General features: G+C 35.3%; 1 protein-coding gene across 1 annotated transcript; it reads left to right on the forward strand.

Annotated features, from left to right (window-relative positions):
* Positions 1-9,223: 9,223 nt before the first annotated feature.
* Positions 9,224-15,457, forward strand: LOC117435618 (homeobox protein engrailed-2b-like). Its single transcript, XM_034058940.3, has 2 exons — positions 9,224-10,118; positions 13,212-15,457. The coding sequence occupies exons 1-2, from the start codon at positions 9,638-9,640 to the stop codon at positions 13,526-13,528; spliced, it is 798 nt and encodes a 265-aa protein (XP_033914831.1). The 5' UTR covers positions 9,224-9,637; the 3' UTR covers positions 13,529-15,457.
* The last annotated feature ends 693 nt before the right edge of the window (positions 15,458-16,150 follow it).

Genomic DNA, 16,150 nt, shown 5'->3' on the forward strand with positions numbered 1-16,150 from the left:
CTTAGGTTTTGTCACTGCTGTTGTTGGTGGCGGTGTTTTGGGGGTTTTAGGTTAGACTTGTATCATCATATTTATAATTTAATATATTAGTAACTATTGATTTTGTCTATCCGCCTCGTGGATACTCCAGCGGTGTAAAAAAAAATTAAAATTAAAAGGATTAAATTGAAAATAGTGTGTATACTTTTATTATTATTTATTTATTAGCAGACGCCCTTATCCAGGGCGACTTACAATTGTTACAAGATATCACATTATTTTTACATACAATTACCCATTTATACAGTTGGGTTTTTACTGGTGCAATTTAGGCAAAGTACCTTGCTCAAGGGTAAAGCAGCAGTGTCCCATACCAGGGATTAAACCCACAACCCTCCGGTCAAGAGTCCAGAGCCCTAACCACTACGCCACGCTGCTGCCATCACACTTTTACATTCTTGTGTGTTTGGACTCGTTTTTCAAACACCACTCAAACACAGGACACAATTTGACACACACGCCAATTCAAAATACAACAATAACCAGATCAAGCATAATAGTACAGACAACTACGACGAGAGCATTATTGAATTGCAGCGTATAGGCCTACCTTGCAAGTCTGCGGCGCTAGCAAGGTGTATTATTGATAGCCTGATAGTACACCAAAATCAACTAGCCACTACCCGCCAGGAATCTATAGACTAAATAAAGACTGTAAGGTCCTTTGAGGTATTTATGTGTCACCTATTTTCAAAATGGACCCAATAACTTCCTGTTTAGTAAACATAAGATGCAAACGGATCCAATTAAATAGAATTGCGAGAAGGCTTCGGTGGGATACTGAAATTAGCGTAAACGCCGGTCAAAATAGATCTAATTAGCCTTTTAATTTCCTTTCCAGACAAATGCAAATTGGCCCGTAAATTATTCTCCAGTTATTAAGAAATGTTATAATCTGTATAGTTCAGAAAAAAACACCTTAAATCATTACAAAATTACAATGAAAAAAGCTGTTCTTCCTAAGTGATAATTTCGGGGAAATCGTAACCTTTTAAATTAAACTCTTCGGTCCAGCTTTGAAGTTCCTGCCTTTTTCAAAGGCCTACGTGTGAAGTTGGCAGGTTTTGAATGACCCCTGCATTGTAATAAAGCTGATATACAGCGACTCATTGGACCAGATCCGTGTAGTGATCTCAGCGCTATGATCTGTGAGCTGGCAAAAGCAACTGCGTTCATTCACAAATCCTCTTCAATGCTCAGCCTGCCATCCTGGAAGCCCGAAACCTAAAGCGCGGAATCGATTGTGACGTTTTGCATGAATATTCTATTAAGTGTTTCGGAGTTTGTGAATGTGCATCAGTCACTTGTATTATAAATATATACGCTGACTGATATATTCTACGTTATATATCAGTATATATACAATAATATAATTATACTGTTTTACAGCAATACATTTGCAACAATATAATTTTACTGTTTTATAAAAATACAAATACTTATGTAACAATATAATTATGCTGTTTTACATCGGTATATATATACAACAAGAATAAAAAAAAACAGTGCTATAAATGTGACATTGATTCCGTTAATTTGCAATATTATATACTTGATTTTATTCTGTAGGGATAAATAATAATAATAATAATAATAATAATAATAATAATAATAATAATAATAATAATAATAATAATAATAATAATAAATACATAAATAAAATAACATGCGATAGGCATTATTTATTACTGATGACACAATTTGACAGGCTCCAATCAAATATCCTCATTGTCTCGGGGGTGATACATATTTATAATGTCCCTGGAGGTATCCGCAATAAAATGAAAAATATGAATCCGGAATCAAAAAGCGTTTTACTTTTGGAAGTGTTGTTGATAGTAATTGATTGCACAGTTTCTGACTAAAACATGAAGTGTCCTAGCTCCAGTCCTTGCTCTACTGTCTAGATAAAGAATACATTTACAGTCTTGTAAGATGTTACTACCGTTTAGGCAAACGTAATACTTGATGTCACTTTTAAACAACACACATACAACCGACGGAAACTTAAAGCAAAGGCTTTCAATAGCATGTGGTTGACAGTTGTATGAATGAACATGCTCTATGGTTTGGAATCTAAGGTGAAAAGCACCAACCCATATTTCTAGATCATGTTCACAATCTAGATTACATCACAACTCTAGGCCATTATTTTCTCCTGTGGTTTCTCGTTATACAAACAGTTATTTGTATTTAAAGTGGCAAGAGATCAACACATTGGGTTGCTGTTCTACCAGAGCCATTAAACCAATGGAAGTGTTTCCATTGAGTGTTCTGGTCTGTGCGGGACATTGTTTAGAAAACACCACCCTGAACGTTGTTTTAAGCAGCAGGGGGTGCAGCTTGAGTTTTCAGCATGTTCGGAGCTGTGTTAAGGACAGGATTCATGTGTTTTTTCTTGGTCTGGTCTATACCATGGCATGAAGTGGTTTTCATTGCTTGGGTAAGATAATGCAAATAAAAGGTAGCAGGGTGTTGACAGTTTCACTGAAGTGCAGATCTTGGTATAGGCGACTCAGCCAACAAAGAGAAACGATGACTGAATGCACAAGTATCCGAAAATGTACCAAAGCAAAAAGTCAGTCCGCCAGTCTTGTGAAAACTTTAGGTTTGGATTAGCACTGCCTGCGACCCAACTTTCCTGGTTCAATACACAAAGTAGTTTTGTTTAGCTTTAAATACAATATCATTTTTTAATAGTTTTTATCTGTTTTATAAAACCGATCTCCAAAAAAAATACAAAATAGTTGTCATCATCCAAAAGGCTTTTTTATACAACAATAGATCGAATTTACTGCCAATCACAGAACATAGTTTTTGTTTGTTTGTTTGTTTTAAGTACAGTATATTTAGGCCTAACAAGTTCAATCACACCCTTTCCAAAATAATGTTATTTTCTTACTCCCTCTAGCCTGTGCTCAGCATATAACTCTATTTGCTGTAATTTTCTACTATCATTACCATAAGCTATATGTGTGATATAAAACGTGTAAACTCAAACACAGAAACATTTAATGGAAAGCTGTGATCAGATACCACATACTTATCTGACAGATTCAGAGCATTGGGTGGACAGACTTGTATTTTTAAATAATATATTTATTTTCAAACTTAAATGTAAGCGTTGGCCACCAACTTCTCAACCATGAAAGACAGCCGTGAAGTTAGCGTATCCAGACGCGGGACAGGCCGTTCATTCAAGGAGGCCTGCTTGCTTTCGCTTGTAGAAGTAAACGACTCTGAGGTGTAAATCCCCGGAATTCCGCAGAATGAGCTGCCTTTGGGAAACTCTGCTCGAAAGATCTCATTTCCATCGCCTGCACTGTCTAAACACCCAGAAACGTATAGAGTTGCTCAACTCGAAGCCACAGCGGACATTGCTGTGTCTAGAAGGATTAAAAAGCTCGGAAGTGTGAAAAACCCAAGAAAATCTTTTGTAACTTAAGTTAATAAAAATAAAATAGGTTACCAAAACTTAGAATTGACTGCCGATACGCCCTGATGTACACCGGCATACGCTATGTCTTTAAATTGTAGTGATTGAATTTAAAATGTGTAATGAGCTATTGCAAAACCCACAGGTTTTGCGATAGCTCATTACACGTGTTACTGTGTATTAACAAGGGTAAGTATAAGTCTTTTAATAGCGTTTAATAAGCAATAATAGGCAGCATCTTATAATATGTGTATGTATTATGGGCACATACATTTCAGAATTGAGTCATGTTTGCATTCTGATGTAGAAATCTCTTCTCTTCAAGATCAATGTTAGGAAAATGTTTTTTGTGTGTGTTTGTTTTAATGTCTGCTGTTTATAAATTTAGTACAGGTGTCAACCCGTAAGTGTACTTTATTTCAGTGTTGTTTTTTTCTGGAAAATCATTGGAACGCGTACGATTTCTAAGTAAAATCATACTTGCGTTTTGTGCGATTTGACTATGGCATGCTGCATTAATGTCTAATCAATGAAAAAAACATTTTTAACATTTAAGTGAACACACGTAGACATCAAACATAAAAACAAAGCATCGACCATGCAATCACTGTTTACCCCAACAGAATCCACAGCTGACTGCTTCAGTTTTCTGAAATTGTAGGTGTTGTGTATGCAATTGAATGGGTATTTAAAGGTTTTTAAAGAATCAGATGAGATTATATTGTAGAAAAGTAGTTAGGCTAGTGAATACTGACTGGGTGAAATGACTCCACCTACCCATATGTATTTAGATAAGCACAAGCCCGTGTTAATATTGCACAAACATCACGCTACACCCTGCTTAACAACCCACTGGCTTACCAAAAAAGAAAACACACCTAACGACTGTTAGACTTATTAATATCTAGAGGCCTGTTGTAAAATGTCCGATCTGTTTTCATCTGAAAACGCTCCAACCTATCCAACCCAAATAATCATTCATTAAGTTCTACAAAATGGCAGCTACCTTGACTAGCACCCGTGTTATTGTTTTTACTTTATTTTTATTTGTATATATTTTTTATGTTGTTATACCGTACTGCTTCAGTGTTTTTGATGAAAGCCACGTGCATAATAAATAAATGGAACTTTGTCAAACGGTATAAGATGTGCAATGAATTGAAGAGAATAGACTGTCTACCGTGTTAAGATACCCACCGCTCCTCTCTCTGGGAGGGCCTGGGAGAGATTTCAGTTCGCAACAAAAAACAAACAAACAAAAAAAATATGTGAAGAAGTGATACAGCGCGGATTCGCTCGCCGTGTTATTATTTTATGAGCTGACTATTTATATTTAAACTATTTTAAGGAACATTGCACAGCAATAGCGCTATTGAAACACTGCATTATGATTAAGTCCTAAAACCAGACAATGTAAATGTACCGGTTCAGGTAAACAACAGCTCGCATACATCTGAGACAGGCGGCGTGATTTACAGCATGTGTAAGATAAGAAGTCGCTAGGGTTGTTATTAGGCCTATTTTGATTTTATAGACACATTAGAACAAGCGTCGTTTTTAATATATATATATATATATATATATATATATATATATATATATATATATATATATATATATATATATATATATATATATAAAGGTGTACGGTAGTGTACTGTAGGATAGTTTTAGCCAGGGGAGGGATGGCTGATAGCCGGTTAGAAAAACGTGACTTTAACCAGCTACAAGAGATGCTTTGAAGCTGCATTTATGTATATGTGGGTGACATCCCTTAAATGTGTGTAATAATAATAGAGTAACTGTTTGATGTGACTGAAGCGCTTCTCAATGAACACCTGCGCTGTAACTTGTCCTTAGCCAAAGTGGTTAGGAAGTAGGGTTATATCGGTCAAGCAACCCAGCCATGCATCCACCTGCACTAAGACCTGCCATTCTTAGAAAACAAATCATCACATCGTCTATATTCAAAGACCTTTAAGGGTTTCTATAAGGCCAGCTAATATTCACAGATGCTTGGGATATTATAAAATAGTGTATGCTTTATTAATCCAGTGACTTTACAAGAAATGCTATTTAAACAAGAAGGACACGCTTTTTTAGTTACCGTTTCAACTATTATAGAGAACAGTTGACCGTCATATAGTATATACTTAGTAGGCCCTACCGATACTTGTTGTTTGTTTCAATGTTGTTAAATTGTCAGATATTCTGTGATCCAGCGACGAGAATATATAGATCAATGGGCTATGCCATATTGACCCTAAAACCTGTAAAGTTTTGGTGCCAACAGAAATATGTAGGCTATAGCTATGCGTTTCTCTATATACGCACATACTTACACAAGCGTTGTTTGTGTGAATTGTTTTTGTTATATGTCAACCTAAATTATTTTCTTTAGTTTTACTATATTAAATATAATGTATATTTATCACCCCAAAACGCAAAAAGATAAACGACTGTTAGAAACACAACTTTGATTCTAGAATACTGTAATATGAAAAAGTGTTGATGCTTGTTTTTCTTTTCTTTACTGAAAAGTTCTTACCAGGAATATATCTATGTGGGCAGATACAACTGGAAACAAACAGCAAATATGCTAATTTAATAATTGCTAATTATTAAAATGCGGGTTCCTTGAGCCAATTACAATTCTGGATTCAAAGTAAAAATGCAAGTTGACGTTTCTTTTGAAATGAGAACACCGATAGCCTAATTGAGAAAGGGTGCTGATAACTTTATAAACTGTGATTGTCTACGTCGTGGGATGAGCAAAACATTTCATTTAAACTGCGCAGTATGGCAGGTTGTACTTTCCTATAATTGCGAGTGTACCGCTGGGCGAGGTCTTAAACGGGGCGGCTTGTCTTGTTTTGTGCTGATTTGGTGTTCAAAATTATCAGGTCATCTCTAGCATCAGAGGAACAATCACAGCGTGATGATGGCCTGTCTAATTACCTTTCTTACCTCCAGCCTTCACCCACTATTTACAGATACAGGTAGCTGAGTTCCAGGGTAATAACTCATCGATGTGCTACTGTGGAGATTTTCTGATAGCAAACACATGTGTATTAAAACGCTGTTGTGTTTAACATTAGAGTCTATTTAAACACAAAGCTGTGTAGTGTCTATAAAGCCTACGACATCACGTGTAAGTATAGCTATGGAAAAAAATGGGTTAGACATAAAATAATTACAATACTAAACAGTTTAGCTGACTTTAATCACAATTATTACATTTGCCATTACATTTTTCTGGAATTTTTCTTAAAACGTTACCAATGTGATTTTGTTTCCACGACTTTGAAGTGTGTACCAGTTAAATATGTATTGCAATTAAATGTATTATCTGAAATTTTTTTTTTTTTTTTTTATAAAACTCAAATGTATTTTAAAACTTGACATATAGGCAACACACATTTAATTAAATAAAACATTTCGTTTAATTAAAACCAAATGTTGTCGTATTTAAAATGTTATTTGCGTAACTGATACCAGAATAAATAAGCAAATAAATAAATACCTAATTACTCGTTTATAACATATACACTCATTTTGAAATAAACCTGTACGCTTAAACATTTCATAAGAACTGTCCTGAACACTGATCCGCACTGCACAGGGCAAAATGCAAACTTCTTTGTTTGAAAATATATTGACTCAGTGTAAAGAAGCAAAGTCCCGCAAGGAAAATACCTGATGTGTGAACACTTCGTAACAACTCCAAGAGGTTTAATTATAGGGTTTTAGCACGCTAGAGCAGCCAAGTAATTAGAAAATGGCACTTTGCAGTCACCCTAATTGCATAGGAGCGCCTTCAATTGCAGCTCTACTGCCCAGCACACCATTATAGCTCGTTCACAAATACTTACTGATTTAGTTTCACTTAATTCCTTCTGGGATTTACACATTATTTAACCGAAAAGATTTTTTGAAACAAACATGATGAACATACATCGCCAGACTTGGTTTACAATGCTGTTGATGTGTCACTGCTGAGCGCTACAGACATACACCCTGAGAATTGAAAAGTAACTTATTTCATATCTAAGGTCTAATCAATTGTTAAAACACCGATAATGTCATGTCAGGTGATCATACAGCCTATTCGTTTTTGTAACATTTTAAAAAATATGCTACTGTTTGTGTTTACTTTTTAAACGCTGCGAATCATGGTTTAGTCTTAATTGCAAACATTATATCGTCATCTGTGGTCATCATACATTACTGTCGGGTATATATCTGAGTGTTGCGTGGTGTCCCTTGGGTCTCTACGACTGCAGCAGTCCGAAAAATCCTTTCCTGTGACCGAATTCACATTCCGAGTAACACCGAGAAAGTGGTGAGGCAGGTTGGTCAGATGTAAAAACAAATAAGTCATCATCTGTCCATTAAAAGCATTCCTCCTTCTCAATTAGGCACTCACACCAGTCCATCTGCAGTGTCTTTAACAGAGAATGCGCATTCGAACAGAACACGTCACAAACAACCGTGTGGCTAAACATGGATCTAATTCATATCATTATTGCTATTGTTATGAGAATGAGTGTAAAAATACGCGTACAGCCGGTGTGTAAATAAGGCTAGTGCGTTCTTCTAAGTTGCTTTCTGTTTTGTCTTTGGCGCTGCGCTGTATCATGTGCACCAATATCACAACGGTGTGTTTGCATCACTGGCTTCTATTAAGGAAGCACGGGCCCCTTTTCTGAAATGACCCATTCGTCACTTTCTCAGATTCAAGATCAACCAAGCACAGATTCCCCTCAGCACAAAGAAGGCTTATCAACGCCCAAATATGTTTGTGTTTTTGTCTTTAAAGAGAGTAAGAGGGAATTTGTGGTTGGATAAAAAAATGCTATAATGACACTATAATAGTGTCTAAATCAGAGCGCTGTTTGTAGATGCCCATACACGAGCCATAAGTAGAGGAACAATTTTGGATAAGTATGAAACTGTTAATGTATACATACAAATTTGAAAGGAATTGGTATAAAACAAAATATCAAGGGTATCGGTCAAAGAAAAAAAACTAGACGAAGTTCAAAGCTGTCCCCATGTGCGTTGTGTTTCAATATACGGTGTGAGCGATAGCAGCAATGCTGTTTCTTATTGGAAGAGTGAACGATCAAAGGCCCCTGTCCAGTTGTTTCCATGGGGAATAAATCCACTGTGAATTCACCATTTTTGTTACCGTATTTATTTCTAGTCTTCACTCTTTTATTCTGTAGTATTTGTGTATTTAAAATAAAGATGGGTTGCAAAGAAACATTCAGATATTATCATGACCTGGGGACAATTACAAAAAAAGAAAAAAAAGAGAAGCGAAATGAAGATAGTAAAATAGCTATCACCCGCCCTCCCCCTTGCTACTGTCGCTGTGTATTCCCAGCTTATTAAATAATATTTATGCAAAATATGTGCAAGGGATTGTGGGAATTCCCTATTCTACGCAACCTGATCATATTCGGATTCTGTTTTGCATCACTGCAGTAAATAAGACACATATATTTAACTGACGATGGGCTTGAGAACAGAAAAATGCAGACCTGCAAACGTATTATTGTGTTGTTTTTAGAAGAACGCTATAGCTTTAAAAAAAAAAAAAAGGGGGGGGAGGGATGCGAGGTTGAGACTGCTGTCATTTACTTAAGTGTCATTGTGTCACGTGGTGAAATCTTTTCGACTCGATTGGCTAAAGGCACGTGTCTAGGATACCGGAGTGCAACGTCACCTGGGGGACTCGTATTAGAAATAAGAGCACAAATCCAGAGTGAAAGTATTTCAGGATCAGTTAGCACCTCTTTATTTATCCTTAGTTTAGTAACTGCAGCACATCCATTGGATTGGTTCAGTAAACGGAAGAGACAGACTTGGCTTTACTTTATGGTCTTTCTAAAGCAACACATGAAGGGGTAGTCCAGGTTGGGATTGGAAGAACAAAACTATGAATGTTCTTTGTGAAAACACTTTGAACGGAGTGATCGGTGCATAACAATACTATTCCACGGGAAGGAGTATTTTGTTGCTTTGCTGAAAAAAGAAAAGGTGTAAAAAAAAAAAAAAAACAGGACGGAAACTGCATTTTTACTGAAACTGGAATTTGATTGTGCACTCTAAGATCACGAAAAGGGTTAAAGAAAGGACATTGGAAACTGTAGCAGTATGGAAGAAAATGATCATAATAACCGAGAAGACGACCGGCAGGAGTCGGGCGATGAGTCCAATATAGCCATCATTCCACTTCTGCAAGCGCCTGGGAACCTGCAACTCCCGCACCGTATTACCAACTTTTTTATCGACAACATCCTACGACCAGACTTTGGGCGGAGGAAAGAGGGGACCTGCAACCGTGATGAGAGTAACCTCCCGGGGAGAGAGAACCTCAGCCCCTCGGCTCCTGGATCTGGGCAGATAGGACTAGGGACTGTAGCGGGTGAAGGGACCTCTAACCCACACCCTGTCAACGGGGCAAAGAAGGGTGACACAATGAGCGGGGAAGCCCTGAAAGCCCGCGGTGAAAGTGGTGATCAGTGCCAAAGCTCAGACTCGGACAGCTCCCAAGCCAGCTCGACTACTCCTTCGCAACCCATGCTCTGGCCAGCCTGGGTCTATTGTACTAGATACTCGGATAGGCCTTCATCAGGTAAGAGTTCTACATACTGAACACAAGCAACTAAGGAAAGCTGGCGTTGATTGTGTGTTACCACTTCCTGATCATTTTAATACATTCCAAAAAAATAAAAATAAAAAATAAGAAAATAAGAAAAACTCTGATTTCCTGAAAACTTGAGTTGTTGTTTTTCGCATGGTAGTTTGTAAAATAGTGTATCTGGCTGGCTAACCCAGTGCAACTGACAAGGAGCGCTGTTAACATAGAAACCTCGCAAGTGTTTAAACATATAGACAGACAATCACACTCGGGAGATTATATATATATTTATATATATTCCCAAATTAGAAAACACACCACATTTTACCCCCCGCCCCCCCCCCCCCCCCCCAAAAAATACTACTACTACTACTACTACTACTACTACTACTACTACTACTAATAATAATAATAATAATAATAATAATAATAATAATACATTTTGAATTGTATTTGTATTAATTAACAACTATTGTTTAATTTGTATTGATATTATTTGGATCTTTTTTAAGCTCATTAACGTCCCCCATAAACACATGGGCAGGGATATTTGAAGTGTGTTTAATGTAAAATGTCGATCCGCCATGTAAAGAATAAAAGTGACTCCTAAGAGCGTGCCTGTTTGTCTTGTTGAAACGTTGCAGTTTTTTCAAATGATTTGAAGCAGTTTTGCATATTTCAATAGTACACGCTGCATGCTTTCTGCTTTTCGTCGGAGACGTGCATTGATAACATCACCCCGTTATTCCCAATAGGTGTATAGTATTCTAATTACTTGTGTGTTTTTGAGCAGACTACTAAATTCAGTGTGAATAACAGATACCACAAGCAAAACGTATTGATTGATTGATTGATTTAGAGACACTAGTTCGTATACAATAGCCAATAACAAACATATTTTAAAGGTTTGATGCTTTATTTAAAATGTTTCTTATTATACCGTCTTTTTTCATTTTATATAAAACATCTGATAGTTTTAAGTTTGTTTTCAAATGTATTTCAATCAAAAATAGCCTATACATGTTAAAGTATTTTTTACTAGCAATGCATCCAGCGGATTCCGTGTGCATATAAAAATGAAAAGAATGGTTATTTCTGAAACAGTCATATCAGCAATCTTTACAGTATACGTGTTTGGCTATTTTGGACAAACTTGTGCAGTTTTAAAGGAGGAATTGCACATTTGCGCCATTGTTCTCCTTTATCCTTTGTTAATATTTAATTAGCATATTTTGTGACAATAGACTAGGCCTTCAACTAAATATATATCCATATATTTTAAACAGATAAACCGCAAACTATAAATGAACCTGAACTTGCAATGTTACATTATCTATTAATTTAAAACAAAAACACCTGCGTGTTTTTTAACGTTACATAGAAAATAATAAAATAATAACGCTCAACGAATTACCGAATCTGCTCCAGATATTTTAATTCAAGGGGGTTCATGTGGTATGTTATCACATACATTAGATAAATCGCAGTTGATCGTATTATATTTTCAACAGAAAACAACTCACTTTGAAGTATACCCCCCCCCCCCCCCCCCCCCCCGGTTTGGAAACAGAACTAGTTTCCCTCGATTTTATTAGCCGTCCTTTGCAAAGCTAGAGGATTAGTTGTCAGCATTTCAGTGGTTTGACAAATGCTTAACAACCCTTACAAGAAGGAATCGTTTTCAGTTTATTTATTTTTATTGAAATCAGCGCGTTGTAATAAAGATAGCATTGAGGTGTTTGCCTTGTGTGTGCCCCCCCCCCCCCCGTTCATATTTAATACGCGTTTATAATTTACATGTAATATTTTTGTTGTATCAAAAGATGGTGACTTTCAATATAATTTAAAAAAAAACACCAACTTATAAGAACAATGTCTAAAATAGGCAATGTTATAAGGTAATGTTACAGCTAATTTGTTATTTAAAGATACACATGCAGTGTTATTTATGTAAATATTTACTATGCTATATATATATACATTCGAGTCGCTCTGCAGACGGGCTTTTGTTTTTCTTTATTATTATTAATTTTTGTACAAATGGTTATATATTGGCTCCCAAGTTTTCCATGCAAAATGCAAGCTTCAAATTTATACAGCAATACGTCTTAAAAGGGAGTTGTAAGCCCAGCCTTTGTGGAAGCCTATGTATAATTTAGGGAGCTCATTTAACCCCCATAGGCCTGCTAAGTCCGCAACTAAACATACTTGTTTATACTTTCCCAATCTTACCCTGCAAATATGTCAGGAAAGAAAAATATCCCAAGTATAGAGACTTTGGCAAATAAAACAATGAACAAGGCGGCATGTGAAATTAAAATTTGTAATCTGTTTTCAAATGACAAAACGTTTACGTGTTATTTGTGTACGTCTTTTTTCAGTACAATCACATAACTAAACAACTGTATTGTTCTCGTCATAAAATGTCGTTTTGAACATATTTTAATAGTCTATGAAGTAGGGCCTACTATTTTTAAATCACTAGGTGTATGAATTTATTTCTTTATTTGCTTGTATTATGCATGTATTGGTTTATTTTAATTTAACTTCACGCCAGGATAGGGCGGTGTGTAGATAAATATACATTTAGGCCTACTACAAGTTTACATGGCCAGAGTGACGTAAAAAATACAAACGTAGTCCGAATTAGTCGTATATGCTCTGCAACATTAAATATTAAAGATGTGTTGCTGTTAACTGAATAGTTATAACACACGTTAATAATAATAATAATAATAATAATAATAATAATAATAATAATAATCACGTATTAATAACTTGTGTAAGACTGTCCCAAACAAAGTGACAGCAATGTAAGGCCCAACAACGAGACCGTTTGTAATTAAATAATAGAAAAAGAAACATTGACATCACTATTATACACATGTAAAACCAACAATGAAACATGCTTTAACATGTATGTTAGTTTTCAAATGACCGTTATTTATCCAATTATATTGATGCTGAGTAAAAAAAAACCATAACAGACTTTAATGTGGCAATAGCCCATTATTGAATTACTGTATTACTGTGTTTGTTTATTGTTGAAAAACAAAACCCTAAGGTTTATTGTGTTTTTAACCACAGGGCCCAGATCTCGTAAACCAAAGAAGAAGACCGCTAGCAAGGAAGACAAGCGGCCCAGGACTGCGTTCACAGCGGAACAGCTCCAGAGACTGAAGGCCGAGTTTCAGACAAACCGGTACCTGACCGAGCAGAGGCGGCAAGCTCTGGCTCAGGAACTCAATCTGAACGAATCTCAAATCAAAATCTGGTTTCAAAACAAACGAGCCAAAATTAAGAAATCCACGGGCAACAAGAACGCACTGGCACTACACTTAATGGCACAGGGCCTCTACAATCATGCCACATCATCAAAAGAGGACAAATCAGATAGCGATTAACTTAAAAGAAGAATGACAATATACAATGCAATAATTTAATAAAATTAGGGCCAGTGTACAAAGTATACCAGCATTAATAATTACACAAATAAAGTGTATTAGATATAATTCTGCAATATTCTGTATACAAGTATATCATTGCAGGTAAGGTGTTGTAAAAAAAAAAAAAAAAAAAAAAAAAAAAAAAAAAAAAATCAATATATGATCTTTTTTTGTTGTTGTTTGTTTCCAGAAAGCGTACATGTTAAAAGCGTTTTAGTTGCATTTTATACCAAACGCGTTTGATTGGCGTTATCGTTTAGCCACATGTTTGACAGTGAAAAATGAAAAAAAAATAAAAATAAAAAATAAAAAAAACAACATTGCTGAAGTCCAAAGAATTGTTCTGCTGCATCCAGGCAAACTGTGAATCTAATAGAATGCTAATGTTTGTTCTGCAATGTTTTTTTTTTTTTTTTTTATGTGTGTTTGTGTGTGCGTGTTTTTTTAAGGACTAAAGCAAGAAATATGATTTTGATAAATAAATATTTGTGATAACCCCAGACTTAAGCAAAATGTTTTAAAAAAGTGTGTCCCATATAATAGCGATTATAACTTTTGTAATCTTTATAAAAAATATTTTGTATTCCAATAATATGATAAAAGTAGAGTTTGGTTTGTAAACTAGTTTAATAATGGAGTAAATAAGACTTTGCTATCAAATGAATACCTTACAAATTCGGTGATAAACATATATGTTATTCATATTTACACGTCTGTACATCTTGTTTACAATAGAAATTGCATGATAGGCCTATATGCTTCAATTTCCAATTGCCCGATTGACGTCCTTATTTCTTATGAAATATCGGTGGGCCAGGCTGTTTCTTGTCCCACAGAATGAGCAGTGATAACATTGATAATATAATGGTCTAAGAGCCGCGCTTTATTGCTTGCCAGCAATTGAAAAGAACGGGAAGCACAAAGAAACGAGGGCCTGGAAAGACTTCAGCGCTGTCTCTGGGTACTTCGACAAGGCTAAACAGCGTTAAACGCCCCGAGTCACGTTTTTAATGTTACATAAACTTCAAAGTACAGGAAATCAAACTTAGTGAATTAAAATACTCACTGGTCTTTGGAACACACTTCACTGTAAGGATCGTTTTAAAATCAATGTGTGCAGTATTGCTAGACAACGAGACAGCAGTCATTTACTGTGGAGAGAGCGTGCAATCCAAGTGAGACTTACTGTTTGTTATAATGTGTTTTATTCTGGGGGGTTTGCACTGCTTACTTATCATGCAATAAGAACTTCTTTCTGTGAATGAAGACGTTTGGGGCCTTTGCATGGAAGCTGCATTTTGTTATAGCTGGGAAAAATGAAAGTGTTTATGAATAGGATCCTAGGTATTTATGATGGTAGTCCAGATGAAGGTTTAAGTTGCTAGACTATCCATATCAAATTGTTGACGCTTTTTTTTGTTTGTTTTTGTGTGTGTGTGTGTGTGTGTGACTTTACATGTGTTTTTCTATCTGAAAAGTGTGTATGAATTTTAAATCCACCAAACTAAACACACTTTGCCTTAAAGGTTCCTTTCAAAGACGAACTTTTTTGTATTTCTTTACGATACCGAACTGTGCTAAGAAAACAAAACAAAACAAAAAATATTATGTTAAATGCATACTAGTAAGAACAAATTGCCTTTTATTTTAATAGCTGGTACGATGAAAATGAATTTTGAACAGTGAAAAAAAAAATCTATAGAGAAATATGTTAAAATATTTGTGTTGAATGAAACGCAAGGACATTTTATTTTATGTGTTTATGTTTTAAAGTATGCCTTCTTATAAAAAAAATATAATAATGTACATAATTTGTATCATGTATGTTTTAATTGTGTAATGAACTGCCTCTCATAACTGGACACGCAAATAAAGCTCGAACGTTATTTGCAGTACATTGCTTTCTGTGTATTTTCTTGTAGTGGGAGATACATTTTGATAACAGTTCAGCCCTATGTGACAAGCTGAAAAACTATCCGTTCTTTAAAATGTACTTTTCCTACTAAAAAAAAGCTGTAACACGCAGTAAAAGTGCTGTATTTATGTAACGCTATTGCTGTTCTCGAGTACCGATAGGACACTATTGTTTGTTTGCTAAATTATTTAAAATGGGGACAGAAAAAGAAAAGAAAAAAACATGTATAAAATATTAGGAAGCAATTGTAAGAAAATATCACGAATTTGTACAATTGTTTCGCCATTATCAAAATATCATTAATTTGTACAATTGTTTCGCCATTATCAAAATATCATTAATTTGTACAATTGTTTCGCCATTATCAAAATATCACGAATTTGTACAATTCTTTCGCCAAGAGTTTTAAATACATTTAGTTCCCATTTAAAATGTCAAACTTGATTCTTTATTGCCACAGTTTATATTTATATACAAACATGCAAGCAGCGTTGTTTTTTTTTTCCCTAGGTCATCTATGTTCACAACTCCCCTCGTTACAAACAATAGGCTAATGCATAAATAGACTAATATTGTTTACGTACGTATTAACCAGCTAATGGTAGCCTATTGTATTGGTAATTACGTAGGTTCTTGGAACCATCTATAAAGTATATGTAATGGTA

This window comes from Acipenser ruthenus, chromosome 3 (assembly GCF_902713425.1).
Source record: "Acipenser ruthenus chromosome 3, fAciRut3.2 maternal haplotype, whole genome shotgun sequence".
NCBI classification, from domain to species: domain Eukaryota; kingdom Metazoa; phylum Chordata; class Actinopteri; order Acipenseriformes; family Acipenseridae; genus Acipenser; species Acipenser ruthenus.

Excerpts from the sequence above, each read along its gene's own strand:
- LOC117435618 (XM_034058940.3), top strand. The coding sequence starts at position 9,638 with ATGGAAGAAAATGATCATAATAACCGAGAAGACGACCGGCAGGAGTCG. Across the intron at positions 10,119-13,211 it reads CTCGGATAGGCCTTCATCAG|GGCCCAGATCTCGTAAACCA; the intron begins GTAAGAGTTCTA and ends TTTTAACCACAG.